General features: G+C 37.2%; 1 protein-coding gene across 3 annotated transcripts in view; it reads right to left on the bottom strand.

The window, feature by feature from the left end:
• Window positions 1-24,289, bottom strand: part of LOC105213636 (chorion peroxidase) — a 52,016-nt gene that overhangs the window by 3,489 nt on the left and 24,238 nt on the right. The window contains exons 2-15 of one of the 3 annotated variants that reach the window (XM_011186597.3): window positions 17,225-17,939; window positions 11,999-12,150; window positions 11,829-11,903; window positions 10,182-10,259; window positions 8,433-8,507; window positions 8,293-8,358; window positions 8,142-8,210; window positions 5,747-5,818; window positions 5,382-5,499; window positions 4,972-5,273; window positions 4,263-4,421; window positions 1,969-2,121; window positions 1,716-1,861; window positions 1,122-1,350 (exon numbers count right to left, since the gene is read on the bottom strand). In XM_011186597.3, coding sequence (XP_011184899.2) covers window positions 1,122-1,350; window positions 1,716-1,861; window positions 1,969-2,121; window positions 4,263-4,421; window positions 4,972-5,273; window positions 5,382-5,499; window positions 5,747-5,818; window positions 8,142-8,210; window positions 8,293-8,358; window positions 8,433-8,507; window positions 10,182-10,259; window positions 11,829-11,903; window positions 11,999-12,150; window positions 17,225-17,692 — 2,162 coding nt within the window. In that variant the 5' untranslated portion in view covers window positions 17,693-17,939. Of the gene's footprint in view, window positions 1-1,121; window positions 1,351-1,715; window positions 1,862-1,968; window positions 2,122-4,262; window positions 4,422-4,971; window positions 5,274-5,381; window positions 5,500-5,746; window positions 5,819-8,141; window positions 8,211-8,292; window positions 8,359-8,432; window positions 8,508-10,181; window positions 10,260-11,828; window positions 11,904-11,998; window positions 12,151-17,224; window positions 17,940-24,289 lie in introns of those variants that run through there. The other 2 variants (XM_054229293.1, XM_054229298.1) reach the window with 2 other exon arrangements.

The raw sequence follows: 24,289 nt of genomic DNA on the forward strand, positions 1-24,289 counted from the left end.
AGGTTTTTTGTATATATCTAGCGAAAAACGTCGGAAACACTAAATTTTACAGAAGAAATAGCGGAAAGAATCTGCACTCAGATATTTACGAAATGGACAATGGGCGTGGTAACGCCCACTTATGGGTCAAAAACCATATTTCAGAAACTACTCGACCGATTTCAATGAAATTCGGTATATAATATTTTCTTGACACATTTATGAGACGTGTGCAAAATGGATGAAATCGGTTTACAACTACGACAACTTCCCATTTAACTCAATTTTGAATTCCATCTGATTCCTTCACTATATAATATATAATAAAGAACCAATGAAGATAGTGGAATAAAACTTTACACAAATACTGTATATGATCTGTGGCATCATTTGTGAAAAAATTGTCGAAATCGGAATATAACCTTTCTATGCCCAGGATACCGAATATGAAGAACTCAGTGCCTTATGGTAAATTTTCACCAAAAATATCGGTAAATCTCTCAGATATTTTAATGTAATTCAGAGGATTTTTTTTCTTCTAATAGTGTGTCTCTGTACCAGAAATTATTAAAATCTTCTCCTAGCTCCCATATACTTAATTATAGTTTTTTCAAATATACGGCGGCCTTTATTCCGCCTATATTGGTTAATATGTGAGATATCTATCAAAATTAAGTGAGCGTATAGTCCTGGATGTAGTGTACCTTAGTGGTGAAAATGAGTAAAACCGGTTCAGGGATTACCTCAGTCCTCATATAATATACATATATGATGATTTTCGTTATTCAATTGGACTTTATGCCGAATATATGGGTCAAATTGTGTGTTATCTTTATAAAAATATATCAATAAATTGCCAGAGTATAAAATGTTCGGTTGCATCCGAACTTAGGCTTTCCTTACTTGTTTCTAACAATGGTAGATAACGTAAGTAAATATGCAAGGGTTTTTCTCGCACATAAATTCTCTAATAATAATAAAAAATGGTACGGAAGCGACTTACCACAAGCAGTGTAGGTGTTTAGTAATAATAAATGAATATTTCTGAATAAATCAGCAATAAAAAATTAAGTTTATAAAAATAGGGTTATGTTTTACACATGAATATATGAAATTATTTGTGTTACTATTTTAGTACTCACCTGGTTGATGAGTAGTTGCTGATACCGAAGAGCGGCAACAGTGACATCACAATGGAATATACCCAACCGGCGGCCATAATAAAGCAGGCAGCTCGAAGCTTAATGCGTTTATTCAAGTGCATCGCATGCGTAATCGCCATCCAACGTTCGATGGTAATGACTGTCAGAGTGAAGACCGACAAGTGACTGGCGAAAACTGTTAGGAAGCCAGCAACCTTACATCCGGCGCCTGCAACGAATGTGTCACTTAATTAGAATGTTTGCATGATGCCACGAAGACCTTACGAAACATAAATATTTTTCTTTTGCGAATATTCGTGAGAGGATTATGAATATGTAGAAGAGATTATTACACTTTAGCGGATTTAGCTACTGTAAGCTCATGTCAAAGCGTGAAAACGGAAAGGCCGATTAGATAAACAGAAACAAATAATTCAATAGGATAGTGACTAAAAAATAAAATGCTCCAAATGTTGTGTAAGGTATAACCAAATAGCACGAGAGTTAATGACGACATGTGGGGCAGTAATTACGATGAACTTAAAATAGCTGCCTACTAAACCTGGAGGGCACATATGAACCACATATACCTACCATATTGCCAATCATAGGCGTAATTAAAATAAGCACCCATGGAATGTGCATCAATAGCGGCTATCAACAGCAAATACAACCCCAAACACAAATCCGCAAAGGCCAAGTGACCCATTAGGAAACGTGGCACGGATGGATTTTCTGATCTGAGCGATGGGAAAAAGTAAGTATTAGTATATGTATGCATGTGTAAGTTTGTATTTTTACACACAGGCCAAAAAAAGTAGAATTTATAAACAAACAGCTCACTCACCTTATAGAAATAAATACAACGAGCACAGCGACATTGCCAACCACAGCCAAAGTTACAACAATCCATACGGAAATACGTAACCACTGATAGCCCATAACATCTTCGCAAGGATTGAGTGCGTTTGCCATGGGATAACACTCCACAACATGTTTTCTAATGAAATAACAGTAGAAGTTAAAATCTGAGTACTAAACATTATAGCAAACTCTTTAAACATCAAGCGTCTTGAATAATAACGTTATAACGACGGCCAAAGTATTAAATGGAATTTTTCGAAATTTAAAGGATATTGAATTCACTCAGTTTAAATGCAACTTGGAATTTATAAGATATCTTTTTAACAGTGTCAACACATTTATCTTGTATATCTCTTATGCCCACTAAGATATAATTTAAAAAATCGGACGATGCGAACTAGTTCAATACACTCCTTAAATTTTCTGAAATACTAAAGCTATGTATATCAACTGAACTTACTAGAGACACTTCACTTTGGCACTTTATCATACAAGAAACAAAATGGATTAAATATCCATATATAATAATATAATAAACACGTTCACCCCTCATATAAAGATTGTTTTGAAAACTATTAAAATTACACTTTAATATAGATGATATCGGTTATAGATATTTTTAATTCCCATATAATGCAATTTTATATTCCTACTGATTCTTTCACTTTACAAAATATATACATACTAGGGCTCTTACAATTATTCGATTAACCTGAAAACCGATTATTCGAATATCCGGTTTGTAACCGTTCGTACGATTATTAACTGGTTAGTACTATTCGATTAGTGGCAATGTTCCGACTATTCGAATAATCGCTCTACTACGGTTATTCGAATAGTTGTTCCGCTGCGACTATTCGAATAGTGGGAGCATTTGAATAAATGAAAATTGTTTGAAATCCAAGCAGCCTTTAATTTTTGTTTGTTTTTATTTGTGAAAATGTCAATTGTTCGCATTTTTCATGAGTCTCATATTTTTCAATAAACATAGAAATTTAATGAACTTTCACTATTCGAATAGTCGACAACGAACGGTTAACCTAATAGTCGAAAATGAGCGGTTAATCGAATAGTCAATGACTGACGATTATCCGAATAGTGCAAACCGAATATTATTATTCAGTTAATTCGGTTCGTCGATTAGTCGAATACCAAGAGCTCTAATACATACATATAAGGTTGTCAAATATCTCCCTTCCGCCTTTTTGTCTTTTGAATTTCACGGCTTTGTGTAACGGCTCGTATCTGGCAATACTATATGTACATCTTTTAAAGGTCTTGACATAACCTACAAAACGGCACTATGCATGATTAGTTTAGATATTGCGTTCAACAGTTATAGACGTGTAAACATGGAGTTCACTAACGCCAAAATAAAGAAACGTTCCGTGAGGTTAATTGTGTTTTGGGGGATGGTACTCTATCACTTCGAACTGCGGAGGAAATGGTTTTGACGATTCAGAGCGGGTGAAAATGACACCATGGATTAGCGAGCCGACGGAAGACCTCTGACGACGAATACCGATCAAATCATGGAAAACATCGAGTTAGACCGACATGTGGCATCTTGTGACATCGCCCAGGAGATGGGAGTTAGCCACCAAACCATTTTAATCCATCTGAAGTAGGCTGGATACACAAAAAAACTTGATGTTTGGGTGCCGCATGATTTGACCTTCTGGACCGAATCAACGCCTGCGATATGCTGCTAAAACGGAACGAATTCGACCCATTTTTGAAGAGGATGGTGACTGGCAACGAAAAATGGATCACCTACGACAATATCAAGCGAAAACGGTCGTGGTCGAAGGAATCGTCCCAAACAGTGGCCAAGCCGGGATTGACGGCCAGGAAGGTTTTCTGTGTGTTTGGTGGGTTTAGAAGAGAATCATCCACTATGAGCTGTTACCATATGGTCAGATACTTAATTCGACCATCTACTGGAAGGGTGTAGTGTTCCACCAGGACAACGTCAGACTTCGTTGTTGACTCGTCAGAAACTCCGGGAGCTCGGATGGGAGGTTTTATGCATCCACCATATAGCCCGGACGTAACGCCAAGTGAATACCACCTGTTCCTGTCCTTGGCGAACGCGCCCCCTCCTACGAGGTATTATGAAGTTGTGGTCTAGATGGAAACAGATTATCGAACAAAACGGCGCATATTTGAACTAAATCTGAATCACTATAACACTTTTTATAAAGCATTGAATGAGCATTGAAAAAGCGGAAAGGAGACATTTGCCAACCTAATATATTCAATAAGGTTCAGTCTTACCTAAATGTAAAATTTCCACAATACTCATCGGTTTGAATGACATCAGGATTTATAGTGATTACCGAGTGAAATGTGCCAAATTCTTCAGCGAAGTAGTCGTTCATGGTTTCAGCTTCGTTCTCCTTATTGTTTACAACAAAATCGGTCCGGGCTAAACTGCTGTTGTAAGTCAATAAAAATTAAAGTAGATTTTAAATATTTATGGTATATTGGTAAAATTAAAATAATAATAAAAATAAAGATATGAAGTGAGAAATTATGAAAATTTTTCTGGATATTATCTAGTCCACCTCTCCGTAAATATGTAAAAATTTCAGTTTCGGAATCTGAGACTAAAAAAATACAATAAAGTCACTTTTTGGACAGTTTTGGTTAAAATTAGATAAAAGGTTTGAATCCTGTGATTAAAATTTAACATTTTTTCGGAAGTCTTCAAATCGTTAGATTCCAGCGTCTATAATTGGAGTGTTTGGTTTCACCCTAAAGGTGCTTTAATATCAGACAAATACGTAACTTATATGTTTATAGGAATCAAAAACGAGATTTGAAACACTAATTTCAAGATATGTTAAGACCGATAGAGCAAAGTTTGTACCAAAAAAATATTATGAAATTCATCGTTTGTAAAATCGTTTCTTGTCTTTATTATTTGTCGTAAGGTTAACAAAGAGTCACATTTATAGATATAGAAATAGTTCATTGTATTTACCTGTAAAAAACTCCTCCAGCATATGGTGGACTCATACCACCCCCACTGGCGCCCCAACTACGGCCATCATAATCATTTTCAGTCTCTTTTGCTCTCATCTTATCTACGCTGTCATTGATTCCACTTCCAGTTGTCATCTCCAAAAAATCGCCGCTGTCATTGCCATTGTCATTCTTTTTGCAACGCTGCTGCCACTTTTCAATTTCTTTCATTCTTTCAGCATGTCGCTGGGGATCGTGACGCGAGGGGAATATGAATGCACAGCAGTGGAAGGAATGTGTCAGAAATGCTCTTTGTAAATTCTACGGAAATTGCGCGTAAGAAAAACATTGATGATAACATAAGTACACAATGGCGCGAGAAACACACATGAAGACAGTGCAAGATTGCGAAAAGCAAAACACGCTCACCTTAAAATTATATATGGATGGAATAGTTTTGAGTGTTTGTACATCTTCAATGCGCAATTCCTCAATGTCCTGCAAGCCCGCCGACGGTAAACTCACCAATGAAGTGCCAGATAGGTCTCTTAGGAGCGAAAATTAGTAAAGAATTTTAGAATTATATAAGAAAATAAGTCCATCAGAAGCAATATAAAACAGCGCAATTTATGGCAACTTAACATTCTGGAACATCTATGCATTCTTATATTGCTATAGATCACTTTATATTAATTCTTAATTTAATTTTGCGTTATAGATTTGAATTTACTATGGAGGGCCAAAGCAAGCAACCTAGATCAAAAAATAAATATTTTTCTGCAATATGTACTTACAATACATGTATGCTAATCCCATTAAAAGCATTTGGATGGACTTCCTTCAAAACTCTGTTTTGTCGTAAAGTACTGAAACCATAAATACGGCAAATATAATTTCTGTGATTAAGAAAACTAAATGTTTGTTGATGGAATATTGATAAAAAGTAATCAGATAAGAAACTATGTGTGTATAAAACACAATTCATAAATTTTTTGTTTTTATATTCCCGCTCCCTACTAAGTTTTTTGTGCATATCTCGTAAACTACTAAAGATATATCAACCAAGCTATCTAGAGTCGTTTCTTTTAGGTTCTACCTTATATAGTCCAAAAATGGAAATCGGATTATTACCACGCACTCCTCCCATACAAAGGTTATGTTGAAAACTACTAAAAATGTTTTAATTCAGTAAGGGAAAACACTAGATACCTTAAATTTCATTATAAAGAAGGTACGGAAGAGCTGCACTCAAATTGGTATACAAAATTTTAATTGGGCGTGGCTCCGCCCACTTATGGGTCAAAAACCATCTCTTCGAAGCTACTCGAAATTCGGTTTGTGATATTTTCCTTGCATCCACGCCTACTTCCTATATACCAGAGCTTTGAAGTCGATCTGAATTGTTTATTTTACATGAAGTAGGCACTAACGAACAAATCGGAACAGAACTTTGCATAAATACTGCATTTATAGTGTGGCTTCGCTCTTCTAAAAATCGTCGAAGCCGGACCATAAGTTTTCAAGGGCTCATATATCGAACATGTGGACGTCAGTGCTTCTAACTTTTTTAACAAAAATATAGATAGGTCTCTCAGATATTTCGAAGAAATTCAGATTTTTCTTTTAATAATATGTGCCTAAAAGACGTTGAATCGGGTCATAACTTCACCTAACTCCCATATACCTAATATTTCCAACTTTCAATGGACTTTATGCCATATATAGGGTGATTTTTTAAGAGCTTGATAACTTTGCATACTGATAACGCAAAAAAATCTCATCGGTTCTTTATTTGAAACGTTAGATTGGTTCATGACATTTACTTTTTGAAGATAATTTCATTTAAATGTTGACCGCGGCTGCGTCTTAGGTGGTCCATTCGGAAAGTCCAATTTTGGGCAACTTTTTCGAGCATTTCGGCCGGAATAGCCCGAATTTCTTCGGAAATGTTGTCTTCCAAAGCTGGAATAGTTGCTGGCTTATTTCTGTAGACTTTAGACTTGACGTAGCCCCACAAAAAATAGTCTAAAGGCGTTAAATCGCATGATCTTGGTGGCCAACTTACGGGTCCATTTCTTGAGATGAATTGTTCTCCGAAGTTTTCCCTCAAAATGGCCATAGAATCGCGAGCTGTGTGGCATGTAGCGCCATCTTGTTGAAACCACATGTCAACCAAGTTCAGTTCTTCCATTTTTGGCAACAAAAAGTTTGTTAGCATCGAACGATAGCGATCGCCATTCACCGTAACGTTGCGTCCAACAGCATCTTTGAAAAAATACGGTCCAATGATTCCACCAGCGTACAAACCACACCAAACAGTGCATTTTTCGGGATGCATGGGCAGTTCTTGAACGGCTTCTGGTTGCTCTTCACCCCAAATGCGGCAATTTTGCTTATTTACGTAGCCATTCAACCAGAAATGAGCCTCATCGCTGAACAAAATTTGTCGATAAAAAAGCGGATTTTCTGCCAACTTTTCTAGGGCCCATTCACTGAAAATTCGACGTTGTGGCAGATCGTTCGGCTTCAGTTCTTGCACGAGCTGTATTTTATACGGTTTTACACCAAGATCTTTGCGTAAAATCTTCCATGTGGTCGAATAACACAAACCCAATTGCTGCGAACGGCGACGAATCGACATTTCACGGTCTTCAGCCACACTCTCAGAAACAGACGCAATATTCTCTTCTGTACGCACTGTACGCATTCGTGTGGTTGGTTTAATGTCCAATAAAGTAAACTGAGTGCGAAACTTGGTCACAATCGCATTAATTGTTTGCTCACTTGGTCGATTATGTAGACCATAAATCGGACGTAAAGCGCGAAACACATTTCGAACCGAACACTGATTTTGGTAATAAAATTCAATGATTTGCAAGCGTTGCTCGTTAGTAAGTCTATTCATGATGAAATGTCAAAGCATACTGAGCATCTTTCTCTTTGACACCATGTCTGAAATCCCACGTGATCTGTCAAATACTAATGCATGAAAATCCTAACCTCAAAAAAATCACCCGTTATATGAGGAATATGTGTGTCAAATTGTGTGTTATATTAATAAAATTAAATAAATAAATTACGAGAGTAGAAAATGTTCGGTTACACCCGAACTTAGCCCTTCCTTACTTGTTAATGTTTAATTTTCTATATCTTACTCTTTCAAAATCAATTATTTCGTAAAATACTTACAGTTTCGCGATTTGAGAGCCATTAAATGCGGAATCGTCGATATAACTTATCTCGTTATTTGCTAAAATTCTAAGAAAATATTTGCATATTATATAAAAATTAAAGTGATTTCGATGCTAATATTACAACTACAAACAAGGACTATACTTACAGCTGATCAGTCTTAACATTGATGGAATTCTTATCGATTCGAGTGATTTCATTGTTGTCGAGATCACTGAAAATATTTGGGATAACAAAATAAAATATTTAGATAAATATTGCATTTTATACATTTCCATATATACTCACATCATTTGTAAAATGTTGGCCGGTGGAATGTGCCGCAAGTCCGGCACCCTTATTAGACCACTGTTTATAATACGTCTGAAAATTTTTTAACAAATGTTTCATAAATACGAGGAGGTATTTGTACGTTTATATAAACAAATTTTCTTTTGTTTCTTTATGTATATATAATATCATGGGTTATAGCGAAACACCTCTCCATGTCAACAATATTCGCACGATGTATTGCATTAGTGAGATAAAGCAATATATTATTTACCCTTGCCACAACCCACCTTGCAACGGCGACCGCAAAAATTCGTGGTTTGTATTACAAGCTAATCAAACTCTAATAAAGTAAATATAGCGTTTAATTTTTGTAATGACTAGATTTACGCACATATATGGAATGTATTTATATTTCTATTTTACTGGATTTATGTGTATGTATTTATGATATTTATATTTATATATTATACTTGTAGGCTCTTCTCAACTATTAAAAAAAATATAACAGCACTTTTATTGTGTGGTCACGCTTGTCAACTTCATTATGTTTCGTCGACTAATTTGAGTTAGTGTGTGTGAACATACAATAAATAGCTGATACTATTTTTTACGTGAGGCTAGCTTGCGTAGTAGTTCCGGTTTTGGTCGCTTTTAATATGGAGCTTTTTGTCCAGTTCAACTGTTTTTTTTATTTGCGGACACCACTTGACCCGTAAGTCTCCTGCTACTTATTCCTGGTCCTATCTTCAAGGCTTCTTCTACTTCCTAGTTGCCGTAAAAAAACTATATTATTTCCCTCTGATTTTAAAAGTCTTAACGGCATGCAGTTCATTTTAAGCTCGGCTTTAAGTTGATTTGTAACAATTCATGGATTATATATATAAACAAAAACATTTGCTTAAATGTCCTACCTGGAAGCCTGAAAATATTTTTATACAACTTGTTTGCCTGTTGGTTAGTCGCTGACTTATTGAATTTGATGGGGGCAAAAAAATCAACACATCGAATTTATAAATATCAATACTCGTATAACAGCAAGTTTGTCTCTTCGTTTTTGCGTTCGGAACAAAGCACTGATTTGTGCATAAACTTACATACATATATATGTAGTGGGAGAAGTAGGTTCTCAAGTCTGCCGCTGACATTTTCATTGCACTCAGCGGCACGTACCTGACAAATTGTCAAGGATACACTCACCTGGAGTTAAGAGGATTACTGGGGGAGAGGATTTCATAGTCTGAATGTCAAACGAATTTTTTGATTTAACATTATTTTTGCGTGAATTCATTGAAATACCAATCGACCCATTTTAGATTGAAATAGGATTTGTGAAGAAATGTTGTTTTCTATTTATTATATTTCATATGAATACTTGACGTTTGTTGTATCAGCGACAAGTGGAGATACCAATAAGCCTTAAGCTGTCTTCGTCCATGGATCTTTATACGTATTATTATATATTATATGTGGAACTTCTTTAAGTCTTCTTAGCATATTTTGTTCGATAAACTAAAATTCTGCCTTGAGTTATGGAGAACTTCAAGTTATGAAGTTGGAGTTATGGAAGGAAATTTGTATGAAATTTGATCTCTAAACGCTATTGCCAATTCAAGTGTTCGAGTTATGGAGATCTTCGAGTTATGGAAGTTCCAATGTATTTATTTACGTTAGGTGTTACCAGCATTCCTTATTGGTGTTATCCGAATTAGACTATAATCTGTTTGTGATTTCAATTGTATGTTATTGACCTTTAAATTTACTCACATTATTTTAATGGTATCCGAAATACCACGGAATACATCATGTGCCAGTGTCAACAACTTCGGAGCATTTGAAATGTAGCTGAAAATATAATAAATTAACTTTCTTTACTAAATTCGATTTGAAATATAATACCTAAACATATTATTACACAAAAAGTGCTTATATCAAATAATTTGAAGTCCCTATAATTTTAAACGAATCACTCACTATTCAATAATACGTATTAAAATATTTGAACGATTCAAGCAAGCATCGCATGCATTAAAGTTACTCAAACAAAAGACTTAAGACTTGATAAATGTATTCCAGAAAACGTATTCCAGGAACTAGAACCAAACATTTGAATTTTTCAGAACAAAAAATATTGTTTGGAAAATATCTTCTTTTCGTTTTTTGCTATTTATTCAATACTTTATAAAAAGTAACACTTTTATTTATCGGATTTAGTTCAAATATGCGCCGTTTCGTTCGATCTAGAGGGAAACTTCATAATACCGTCCTCGTAGAAGCCCCCTCCTTATTTGCGAAAAACTTGGACATCCACTTTTCACAAGCCTCTTTACACCATCAAGGCTATGTCCGGGCTATATGGATGATACGATAAAAACTGCCATCCGAGTTCCGGTAGCTTCTGACGAGTCATCAACGAAGTGTGTGGTCTGGCGTGGTGCTGGTGGAATACTACACTATTCCTGTTAGCTAATTCTTGACGCTTCTGGCCGATCGCCTGCTTCAAGCGGTCCAGTTGTTCACAGTAAATGGTAGAATTAAGCATCTGGCCATATGGGAGCAGCTCATAGTGGATGATTCCCTTCCAATTCCACCAAACACACAGCAAAACCTTCCTGGCCGCTAATCCCGACTTGACCCCTGTTTGGGACGATTCACCGGTATTCGACCATGACCGTTTTCGCTTGATATTGTCGTATGTGATCAATTTTTCGTCGCCAGTCACCATCCGCTGTTCGTTCCGTTTCAGCAGCATATCGTAGGCGTTTATTTAGTCCAGAAGGCTTTTTTGCGTCAAATCATGCGGGACCCAAACATCAAGTTTTTTTGTGTATCCAGCCTACTTCAGATGGATTAAAATGGTTTGGTGACTAACTCCCATCTCCTGGGCGATGTCACAAGATGTCACATGCCGGTCTAACTCGATGTTTTTCATGATTTGATCGGTATTCGTCGTCACAGGTCTTCCGCCGGCTCGCTTATCGATGGTGTCGTTTTCACCCGCTCTAAATCGTCGAAACCATTCTTCCGCAGTTCGAAGTGATATAGTACCATCTTCCAAAACACCATTAACCTCACGCAACGTTTCTCTAGCGGATTTTCCTTTAACGAAGGAAAACTTTGAAATAGCGCGAATTTCGGCATTGGTGAACTCCATATTTACACGGCTATAACTGTTGAACGCAATATTAAATCATGAATAGCGTCGTTTTGTAGATTATGTCAATACCTTTCAAAGATGTATAGTATTGCCAGATACGATCTTTGTAGCGCTTTATACATAGATGCGAAATTAAAAGACAAAAAGGCGAAATGAGATATTTGCCAACCTAATATTTCATACTACCTTAGCTTGATTTTAAACGGCTATTTGCAATTAAATATAGAGTATTACCATATTACAAATGTACTACTCACATAGTTCGCAGCAGCTTAAGTCCGTCGAATGCGCCATCCTCGATGCACTCCAGATGTTGCAAGTCCTTTAGAATACTGTTTGTATTGCAATTGCGACCAGCAAACCAGCATAAAATAGAATAAAGTGAAATCAGGTTCACGGTTTTTGTTGTCTCAATTTTCCTACTTACAAATCCTGCAATGAACCAGCATACTTCTTTAGACCAGTGGTACGAACGCGCGGCAAGCCCGCCGACGCGATGCTAAGCCTCTGCACCGGCACGGTGAGTGTCTGTGGCACTCGCATCAACGCTTCACCCACACAGTGGCACTCGATTTCATCCTGCAATATGAAAATAAAAATTCCAGGTACTTGTAAAGTGTTTTTTTAAATACAGTTAATCGTTGCAATATGCTTCTATACAGCAAATTGCCAAAGTGCTTGTGGAAATACTTTGGTAATGTTTACTTAATTATAAAAATTCTTCCTCCGGCGCGTGTGCAAATGAATGATCAGCATGCAGAAAGGAGAATAAATGAGTAAACAAATAACTTAATAGGAAGTGTCATGTGTACAGAGGAATATCTATTCTGGTAAGACAGCGCTTTGATTACCATCATGTAATTACCAAATGCATTAAAAACCCCTGTTGAAACCTGCCCGTTTCCGGCGTTTCCAGAGATTAATAAAATAAACTACACGAAGACATTGGAGACTAGCCGTTCCTTTAGAATAATAATTAAACATTTATAAACTTTTTACAATCCTAGAGGCCTCAAGCCTCAATATGGCTTAACGCTTTCATTAAGTCACACTTGCTTCATATGTGTTTGAACGCTCGACAATGAAGTAACCAATCTAAGTGCTTAAGTACATGTTAGCAATGCGAAAGTATCATAAAACCGATTAAAAACGCTTAACAAACTCAGTTTAGTCCATTAATTTCTAATTATAGGATGCATCATTACGTTCATTGCACTGCAATAGAAGATATGCGTTTGCCGTCCAATATTCCACAGCATCTCATTTGTTGCACCATTAATGTATTTGTAATGCTTGAAATCTATTTGCAATGAAGACATTAGTTAATTGTTGGAAGACACATTAGTAATTGAATTCAATTTCTCTATTAATTGGCGGTGGTGTATGCAGCTCATTAAATACACATCGATGCGCGAAACTAAACTGAGGATGCCGAACATCAGGGTGGCTTTTATTCTTGAAATTATGGGAAATTTTACAATTTCTGGTAACTGGTTGTGTGAATTCTAAAAGAGCAGGTTTGGAATTTTTTAATAAAACTGCAAAACTACCACAAGAATTCGATTATAGAATAGTCATAGTCATAGAAAGCCTCATTACATTACAAATATCTCCCTTCCGCTTTTTTGCCCTTTATTCAATGCTTTATATAAAGTGTTACAGTGATCGGATTTCAAATATGCGTAATTTCGTTCGATAATCTGTTTCCATCTAGACGGCAACTTCATAATACCCCCCTCGTAGAAGCCTCCTTCCTTATTTGCGGAGAACTCGGACAGCCACTTTTCACTAGCCTCTTTTGAATTCACCTTTACACCAAGAAGGGCTTTCGGTGGTAGTCATCAACGAAGTATGTGGTCTGGCGTTGTCCTGGTGGAACACAACACCCTTCCTGTTGGTCAATTCTGGACGCTTCTGGTCGATCGCCTATTTCAAGCGTCAATTGTTCGCAGTAGATGGTAGAATTATTTACCTCATTGTGATATAGGTGATTCCCTTTCAATCCCACCAAACACACAACAAAACCTTCCTGGCCGTCAATCACGGCTTGGCCACTGTTTGGGCGACCACGACAGTTTTCACTTGATATTGTCGTATGTGATCTATTTTTGTCGCCAGTCACCATCCGCTTTAAAAATGGGTCAAGTTCGTTTCGTTTCAACGCATATCGCAGGCATTGATTCGGTCCAGAAGGTCTTTTTGCTTCAAATCATGCGGCACCCAAGCCGCAAGCTTTTTTGTGTATTCAGCCTTCTGCAGATGGTTTAAAATGGTTTGGTGACTAACTCCCATCTCCTGGGCGATGTCACAAGACGCTACATGCCGGTCTAACTCGTCACAGGTCTTCCGCCTGCTGGCTTATCCATGGTGTCGTTTTCACCCGCTCTGAATCGTCGAAACCATTCCTCCGCAGTTCGTATAGATATAGTACCATCACCCAAAACAGCATTAAGCTCACGGAACGTTTCTCTACCGGATTGCTTTTAAGGAAGGAAAACTTTAAAATAGCGGGAGTTTCGGCGTTAGTAAACTCCATGTTAACACATCTATTGTTGTTTAACGCAATATCCAAACTAATCCTGTATAGCGTCGTTTTGTAGATTATGACAAGAACCTTCAAAGGTGTATAGTATTTCCAGATACGAGCTTTGTAGCGCTTTAGGAAAGGAAGGAAAATATTTGCCAACCAATATTTCCATAAAAGTTCATACTCTCTTCTTAATCTGCCACAATAATCATAAATTCAAAAATTCCTTGCATTTATTCCCATACGATTCACCCTAGTATAACGTTAAAAACTCCGACGTATATGTACATGCCAATAGAGCTAATTGCTTCAGGTGTTGTTCCATTGAAATATCTCACTACACATGTTTAAACTTTTCGATCGCCGTTAACCGAGAGTGCCGGGGCAAATATCCATTTCACTGAAAGACACTTATACAAAGTTTTCCTCTTAGAATTTCCCGCGCATACTAGAGCATACTGACAATTTGATAACTGTCGTCTGTAATAAAATTATCGCTTACATTTCGCTCAACCGCAACAAATGAAAGTGTCAAGCTTAGTCCGCCTCTTCCTTTGCCATGGACTCAGTATGCTGGTTACAAGGCTGCCACCAACAAGTTTTATGATTGCACTCGCCCCACAAATGCGCACGAAAATTGGCGCCAGCAAATACCAACGCCCTTGGAGCGAAGCAGATTGAATGAAGGCAATTGGCAAACACTAATGGGCTGTGGTAAAGGTCAAATTGTTGGTTGCTTTTGATGTGTTCAATTTTCTTATTTTTTCGATTTTACTTCAGATAGTGTTTGCACGCTTCCACTGATGAGGACAGTCGTGACAGGAGGTGGGAGGCAAACTGGACTCTTAAATTATGTGATTTCCCTCACTTTTATAGACCTAATGCTTTGATGTTGGTACATTTAGTTGTATTGTAGACAGTAAAGTAAACGAAAGTGGTTTATGTGCATACAACACTTATATTAACTCGTGGTGTCGACTATTCAAAATATTGTAAAAAATAATTCGAATGTTGCCCCATTTCATTCTCCAGTCATTCGTACATTTTTAAGTTCTCCAACTTGGTAGATGGTTTTAGTACAATTTGTATTTTTTGAATATTCTCGATACATTTCATTACCATTTCGGGATTCTTTTTTATCTATATATACTTCACAACAACACTAACCAATCATTTGCGCAGAGCAACGTTTCCCCCTTTGTTATTATATTTTATAAGACATAAGACATTCGGTTCCTCCTTCGCACGTAATTTTCAGCCAATTTAGCAGAAGTTTTGTTCTAAACTTAGATAATTGCGGTGCAAAGGCAATTAGCACAAACAGTCAAAACTTCACTTATGAATAATGCGCTTGGGAATTATCCAAAACAAGAGAGATTTTCGACTTATAAAGGTTTTCAAAAATAGTGCTAAAAAGTTTTTTAAATAAAATAAAAATGGTTTGGGATATTAACGAAATTCTTTATTCCTGTGAAAGTACCTTCGATGCAATTATGTATATAACTCGATATATTTTGCATGGCCACCACGGGGACGCTTGCAGAAGTGCAGACACAGAACCAAATTTTCGACGGTATTCAAGCATAAATCGGCCGATACTGCTGAAATGTCACGTTCGATATCCGTAAGTAGTTCATCAACTCCACAGAAAATAGTCTAATGGCGTCAAATCGCACGACCAAGGCGGCTAATTGACTAGGCCATTTCGTGAGATAACACGTTCACCAAACTTGGTTTTCAATAAATCGATTGTGACATTCCCGTGTGGTTTGTGGTGCCGTCCTGTTGGAACCACATATTGTCCAAGTCCATAACATGACGTGCTAGTCTTGATTATCACGGAAGTAGTACGGGCCAATGACGCCGCCGGCCCATAAATCGTATCTGACCGTAATTCTTTTGGGATGGAATGGTGACTCATGGAGTACGTGTGGATTGCTGCCTGACCAATAACGCATATATATTTACTTATTAACTTAGCCATTCGGCTAAAAGTGAGACGACCATAAATTGGACGTAGCGCTCTTTAAGTTGAGGACCCCCGGACTCCCAATTTCGGCAGTTAATAATTTCGACTCATTGTTGGATCGTTTATCGTTCCTTGATGAAATGTCAAATATGGCACGATTGCTGTCCCAATCGGTCTACTTTTGCAGCGTCCCTTTTGAAAAACCCTTTATATGAGTCGTATATTCCATTAGTTTCACTACTATAACTTTCCCTATATCCGAAGTGGATATACTAAAATCAACTTGTTATAATTCGTTATATCATATGAGTGCCAGGGAGGGTATGCTCGGCATCACTCCATTTTTAGGAATGATTTCATTCATGCTAAGCGTAGTATTTTCGCTATTGAGATAACTCACATAGTATCCGATGTGAATGGTACGAAATATACAATAGACCACATGTTTGGGTATATTTATTAGATAACATCAAGGTGCACGCAATATATAGAAGTTTGGAAAAATTTCTTAAGACCCCCATCATTTTGAAGTGCAATTATCTTCAACTATATGACGAATAACTAAATGGCAAATAAGTTCAAGTATGACCGCACGTTAATCAAACAAAATGCACATGTTGTACGGTTGCTGCAGGAAGTGCCAGAGATACCAGCAAGCAGGAGGTAGCGGGTGGTTTATTTGAACAATATACATATGAACGATAGAGTAATTGATTTAGTTTAACTCCGTGAAAATAAAATGCATACATACATACATTAGAAAGGATTTGTTAACGGAGGGTAGACAATAAATAGGAATATATAACAAAAACATAAGAACATATGCACGTAAGTGCTGGCATACCGGTTACGTAGAAAATGCTTCTGAAAGGCAATGTGATATCTTAAGACTTTCAATTTCATATTGAGTTGTAAAAGGTGTGTACTGACATACATACATTGGCATATATATAATATGATATACATATATGTATATGTGTTTGGAAACTACAAAAAGAAAAAGATAACCATGAGTGAAATGAGTTCTTAGGAGCGTATCTAACGGAAGTTGTTTCATCCTTTATCTACAAATTAATGGATAAAATAGTTACTGCAGATGCAGAGAGTATAAAGCAAGGTATTTTAATAATAGCCACACTTTTGCTTGTTATACTCACTTGATTTGTGGCATTCCAACAGCAACATTGCCATCCTGTGTGCATAACCGGCGCTTTTCGGTAGCCTTGTTTGCGCATATCTGAAGCACTCTGCTGGGGATGTCGTGTCCACAGATCATTTACCGCAGTGATGGTGTTTGCAGCGATGACGTTGGTGCCATTGCCGCTATCCGAGCTGTTGGCATTAGGTAATAATAGTTTGGGTGCAATGCCGATCAATGCCCTATCGAAGCCATATTGCATGTTGTAGCAGTTACTCAGCTGTGCGCTATACTCCTCGGCTTGTCGTCTGTGCGCGCAGTAGCAGCAGCAACAACAGTAGCATAACAGCAGCCATAACACCGGCAATAGGCGAAATAACGGGTATATACGCATTTGCAAGAACAACTTGTTGAAACGACGCCGACGTCGCCAAATGGCATTCGACTTTCTCGCACTCGGATTACGCTGCTTGGAGGCACGTCTCATTATAGCGATGTCACTTTCAACATGGAATCATCACTGTAGTTTGCAGACGCTTTTGTTGTTGGTTTTATTTTAGTTGTGTATAGCGCTGTGCGGAATCCTCTTTGTGAATGAAGTGTGACTTTCACGTGCTTTACTTGGATTATCTTTTATTGGATTATAATAGAGGCCTAGCCATTCTGCCGCAGGTACCATTTTCATCTCTGATTATTCGATGGTGCGCTGAACTTTCAGTTATTCAATTCCAAATCTGCAAAATAGATACATAAATAGTTATCAATAATCTGGATTTTATAGTTATTCTATCGCATATTGATTATTATTAATTATTAATTATGTTAAATTCGGTTTGTCCTACCCTCTTCTCAATTAACTTCATTGACAATAAGTTAAATTTTAGTTCGGGATTTTAGACAGATCTGAGTCTTGATATATCCTACATACATATATCCTACATCCCATTTCGAGGTTCCGCTTTATTTTAAAGAAAAACACAGAAAATTCAAATTCAATGGGGAATGTTTATTATCATCCGAAAGAACATTCTTTGGCATTTATTTTTTAAAGATTATCTCATTATTCAGCCCAGTTTTCAATGACTCTTTCGATCATGTCGACTGGTAACTGGCGAATGACAGGTGAAATGTTTTGCTCCAAGGCCTAAATCGAAGCGTGTTTGTCCGTTTTGACTTCACATAGCCATACACGAAAAAGTCTAACGGTATGATAGACAAGACGTGAAACTATCTGCTCATCGAAGAGAAGTCCTTCCCGATCCTGACGGAGCTTATAGGGTTATCCAACGTCAGTTCACACAGCCGTATTAGTTTTGCGGGGATACCAAAATCAGACGGAGCGGCATAAGGACAGAAAGCTGTCAAAAGCAGCGTTAAAATCGACAAAGGAATGGTGTGTGGCAATCCATTTTCAAGGGTCTTTTCCGTAATTCTGCGCATGGTAACTATGGGCTTTAGTCTTTCACACAGTACGCTCTATTGAACCTTATATGCGATGTTGAGGTGTCTTATTCCGCGGTAGTTGACGCAGTTTCCCTTTTTGTGGATTCGGCAGAGCACACTGAGATTTCAATCGTCAGGCATGCTCTCTACCGACCATATTCTGTAAAGAAGCTGATGCATGCACCTTATCAGTTCTTCGCCGACGTGTCTGAATAGCTGGGCCTGCAATCCATCGTCCTCCGCCGCTCTGTTGTTCCTCAAGCGGACTTCTTCATAGCCGGGCAATAGAACATATGCTCCTTCGTCATCAATAGGGGAATCGGGTTCTCCATCTCCTGGTTTTGTAGTTTCACAGCCCATCAGCAAGCTGTTAAAGTGTTCCCTCCACAAATTCAGTATACTCTGCGCTTCAATCGCTATATCACCTCTCGACCCAGAAGTGAATTTGTCAATATTTTGTTCAAATCATCTCTAAAAAACTCGTTTTTTTTAACTTTTGGTAATATGTACATAGTATAATTTTTTTTTTGGAAATTATAAATGTGTACAAAAAAGAAAAATTAAGTCTGCCGTATAAAAAAATCAATTGTTTTCAGTCTATACATATGTTTTGAAGGTTCGATATTGACAGATCGCAAGCTGCAGAATTAAAGAAAAATAAGGAAACAATTCGTCTTAAATGGGAGTCTGCAGTTAACATTCTTCAAATAAGCAGCTTCTTGTTCAGCGGAGTTTATGTCTCAACTGGGTCACTAAGGCTTGAAGTCAAAACACCCCTATTTCCCGAATGTTAAGATCAAAGAAAAACAAGTAAGGAAGGGCTAAGTTCGGGTGCAACCGAACATTTTATACTCTCGCAATTTATTTATTTAACTTTATTAATATTATATAATACACAATTTGACCCACATATTCGTCATATATATTGTATAAAGTCCATTGAAAGTTGGAAACCCTAATATTAGGTTAGAAGTACCGAGGTCCTCATATTCGATATATGGGGCCTTGACAACCTATGGTCGGTGATTTTTAGAATGGAACTGCCACACTATAAACATAGTATTTGTGCAAAGTTCAATGGAACTGCCACACTATAAACATAGTATTTGTGCAAAGTTCTGCACCGATATCATCACTAGTGCTTACTTTATATATTGTAAAGTAAACGATTCAGATCGTCTTCAAAGTTCTGGTATATAGGAAGTAGGTGTGGTTGTGAAGCAATTTGGCCTATTTTCACAGCATATCATTGGGATGTAAGGAAAGTATTACAAACCAAGTTTCATTGAAATCGGTCGAGTAGTTCCTGAGATATGGTTTTTGACCCATAAGTGGGCGACGCCACGCCCCTTTTCCATTTTGTAAAAAAATCTGAGTGCAGCTTCTATCTGCTATTTCCTATTTTAGTGAAATTTAGTGTTTCTGACGTTTTTGGTTAGTGAGCTAACCCACTTTTACTAATTTTCAACCTAAGCTTTGTATGGGAGGGGGGCGTGGTTATTATCCGATTTTTGTCATTTTTGGACTGTATAAGGAAATGGCTAAAAAAACGACTGCAGAAAGTTTGGTTTATATAGCTCTATTGGTTTGCGAGATATATACAAAAAACCTATTTGGGGGCGGGGCCACGCCCACTTCCCCAAAAAAATTACATCCAAATATGCCTCTTCATAGTGCGATCCTTCATACCAAATTTTATTTCCATAGCTTTATTTTTGGCTTAGTTATGGCACTTTATGTGTTTTCGGTTTTCGCCATTTTGTGGGCGTGGTCCGATTTTTGAACTTAACCTTCTATGGTGCCAAGGAAGACGTGTTCCAAAGTTTCGATCCTTCATACCAAATTTTATTTCCATAGCTTTATTTTTGGCTTAGTTATGGCACTTTATGTGTTTTCGGTTTTCGCCATTTTGTGGGCGTGGTCCGATTTTTGAACTTAACCTTCTATGGTGCCAAGGAAGACGTGTTCCAAAGTTTCATTAAGATATCTCAATTTTTACTCAAGTTACAGCTTGCACGGGCGGAGAGACGGACGGACAGACAGACATCCGGATTTGAAATTTTCTCGTCACCCTGATCATTTTGATATATGTATATAACCCTATATCTAACTCGTTTAGTTTTAGGGCTTACAACCAACCGTTATGTGGACAAAACTATAATACTCTCGTAGCAACTTTGTTGCGAGAGTATAATAAGTATCACTCAAGTTGGGTGTATCGAATTTTGTTGCATCAGATGGATAGGAAATAGATGGTGTGCTTATAAGAAATAATGTTGCTTTTAAGAGCATATCTAGTGAGCTTCAGATATAACTATTTGCAATAATCAAATGTAAACATGTGTTCAATTAAGTATTCGAATATATTCATATAAATAGAATACACATTTATGGCAAAATACATCAATGGCGGTATCTGGTTATAAGTAATTCCACTGTAATAGAGCATACATTTCACCTTTAATATAAGTCTGCGCCATCCTAACCCCTTTCACTGATTAATGCGTTGTGCATTTCCAAAGATAGTCGAAATGCGGCGAAATTGCACTTAATTTACTGAATCCCAAATATAGATATTAATTATAACACAATCCTTCTGTATGATCAGTTGGAACATATATATGTATGTATGTGTGTATGTGTATATGTGTATATGTACGTGATTATATCACTGCAACCGTGTGAGAATATTATTTAATGACAGCTTTTTTGTATTTACCATCATTACCCGACTAAAGTCAAACAATATTTGCACCAATTAGCATAAGGCCATTGAAACAACAAAAATTTAATCTCATAAACAATTTTGCATATACACACACATGCGAAAATATACATATGTATACATATAAACAAGATTGCACATACCCATCCTGCAGTGAAATCGACTGGTTATAAAAACTAACATGAACTAGTTACGATGGGGCTAGTTTGAACAAGAACCGAAGTTGTCCATTTCGGTCAGAATCCTATTCATTGCTTAAGAAACAAAAACAATTATAGTATCTGGTATTATGAACCGAAATGACCGAAAAATAGGAAATGACAAATGATTTTGCCAGCCTAAGATCTTTAATTTGATATCAATCAGAGAAATAGATCAAATAACTCGCCACTATTTTTCCTAAAATTAATAAAAATCTAATGTTTTTCAGACTAGTTCCCTACCTACTAACTTCGAATTAATTTCAGCGTAGGCTCTTATACGAGTAAATCCACATTCTGATTAGTACTTATACAACATTGTAAACATTTTTATTATGTGGAAACACTTTCCGTCCGAATGAAAGAGACCCAATAAAGGTTTATAACAATTGCTTGAGTATTAGCAAATATTTGGAATGTTAACAATACGAAGCGGAAACTAAATCTCGTGAGTTCTATAAGTGTGTGGTTGAAGAGTCGGATTTTTTGTTGTGGGCAACTGTTCTAAGAAACAGCAGGCAAAAAATAATAATTAAACTTCAGAGTTTAACCTTAGCTAGAGCCATATAATTAAGGCATTGGTAAACATTTCTAGAATATTTGCGTCAGTCTCACGTGCTTTTGGCTGTTGAGTTTGGTTCATTATGTGAAGACGAATATAATTTTCAACAATACGAGAATATACGAGAATCTGGTGATTTATCAGACGTGGTCCTCTATAAAAAGACAACTGAAGTCACACATAGTAACGCTATGAACACTTCGTCAACTGTCTATTGGAAACATCGTGCAAATCAGAAAATAAACATTTACACAAGAATAGTTCGAGGGGTATCTGAATTAAGTTAATTTTATTTAACCTATTGTTGTTGGCTTATGACCAGATCTCAGTCACCTTGTTACATTTACCATCTCTTCGCTGCTGCTACCGCTCAAATCCATTCACTTTGCTCTCTGAGATCTTTTTTTTATCAAAAATGCTCATTAACTAAATTCAAGGTGTACCAGTTTTATATTTAACGAACTTTTGCCACAAATATTACGTTGGCAAATATAAAAATTCCGCTTTTTTGCTCTTTATTCAATGCTTTACACCACCAAGAGCGTTCGCCATGGACAGGAACAGGTGGAATCACTTGGGTCTATGGTGATGCGATAAAACATCCCACCCGAGCTCCCGTAGCTTCTGACGGGTCCACAACGAAGTGTGTGGTCTGGCGTTGTCCTGGTGGAACACTAATCCCTTCCTGATGGCCAATTCTGGTCGATCGCCTGCTTCAAGCGGTCCAGTTGTTTGCGGTAAGTGGTAGAATTAAGTGTCTGGCGATATGGGGGCAGCTCATAGTGGATGATTCCCTTCCAATCCCACCAAGCACACGGGAAAACCTTCCGGGCCATCAATCCCGATATGGGGGCAGCTCATAGTGGATGATTCCCTTTCAATCCCACCAAGCACACAGTAAAACCTTCTGGGCCGTCAATCCCGGCTTGACCACTGTTCACCGGTCTTAGACCACGACCGTTTTCGCTTGTCGTATATGATCAATTTTTCTTCGCCAGTCACCATTCGCTTCAAAAATGAGTCGAGTTCGTTCCGTTTCAGCGTTGATTCGGTACAGAAGGTTTTTTGCGTCAAATCATGCGGCACTTAAACATCAAACTTTTTTGTGTATTCAGCCTTCTACGGATGGTTCAAAATAGTTTGGTGACTAACTCCCATTTCCTGGGCGATGTCACGAGATGCCGCATGCCGGTCTAACTCGATGTTTTCTATGATTTGATCGGTATTTGTCGGCACAGGTCTTCCGCCCGCTGGCTTATCCATGGTGTCGTTTTCACCCGCTCTGAATCGTCGAAACCATTCCTACGCAGTTCGAAGTAATATACTACCATCCCCCAAAACACCATTAATTTTATGGAACGTTATTCTAGCGGATTGCCTTTAACGAAGGAAAACTTTAAAATAGCGCGAATTTCGGCGTTAGTGACCTCCATGTTTACACGTCTATAACTGTTGCACGCAATATCCAAACTAATCATGCATAGCGTCGTTTTGTAGGTTATGTCAAGATGAATAGTATTGCCATATACGAGCTCTGAAGCGCTTTATACATAGCCACGGTATTCAAAAGACAAAAAAGCGGAACGTAATATCATGTAAAACAATATTATCGTATTGTTAATTTTCAAAAAAAAGTGTTAATAACTTATAATAATAATATAATGCTGATTACTTAACAACGACTGTTTGCCTTAAGCTCTTCAATGATACGAAAAATACTGGCGAACAATAAAGCCTCTTTTTGATGCCATACGACGAAATTGCACTAAATATAGAAATATATTTAATTTAGTCTTCCAAATGCCCTACACAATGGTTCTAACTGCGACAAAATGCTAAATTCTTAGAGATTCGGAGTGACACTATCCTTGAATGATTCTTTCATTTATTGTTCTTTTATAGTCTCTCGCTGATTTAGATCGATTTACCATACGCTGTTAATTTGGTTGTAGTTATTGGTAATGTAATGCTGGAACAGCAAAAACTGAAATGTACAACCGCTGATAGTTAATCGAATAGCTGGATGTGCGAAAGCTCAAAACTGGTTTCTCAATTATAATCGTAATGTATTAAATTAATTTGGCTGTGCGAAAAGTCTTTTAGACGCAATTGAAATATGATCAATTAAATTCTCCACACATTCGTTATAGGTGA

The sequence above is a fragment of the Zeugodacus cucurbitae genome, chromosome 2, assembly GCF_028554725.1.
Source record: "Zeugodacus cucurbitae isolate PBARC_wt_2022May chromosome 2, idZeuCucr1.2, whole genome shotgun sequence".
Taxonomy (NCBI): Eukaryota; Metazoa; Arthropoda; class Insecta; order Diptera; family Tephritidae; genus Zeugodacus; species Zeugodacus cucurbitae.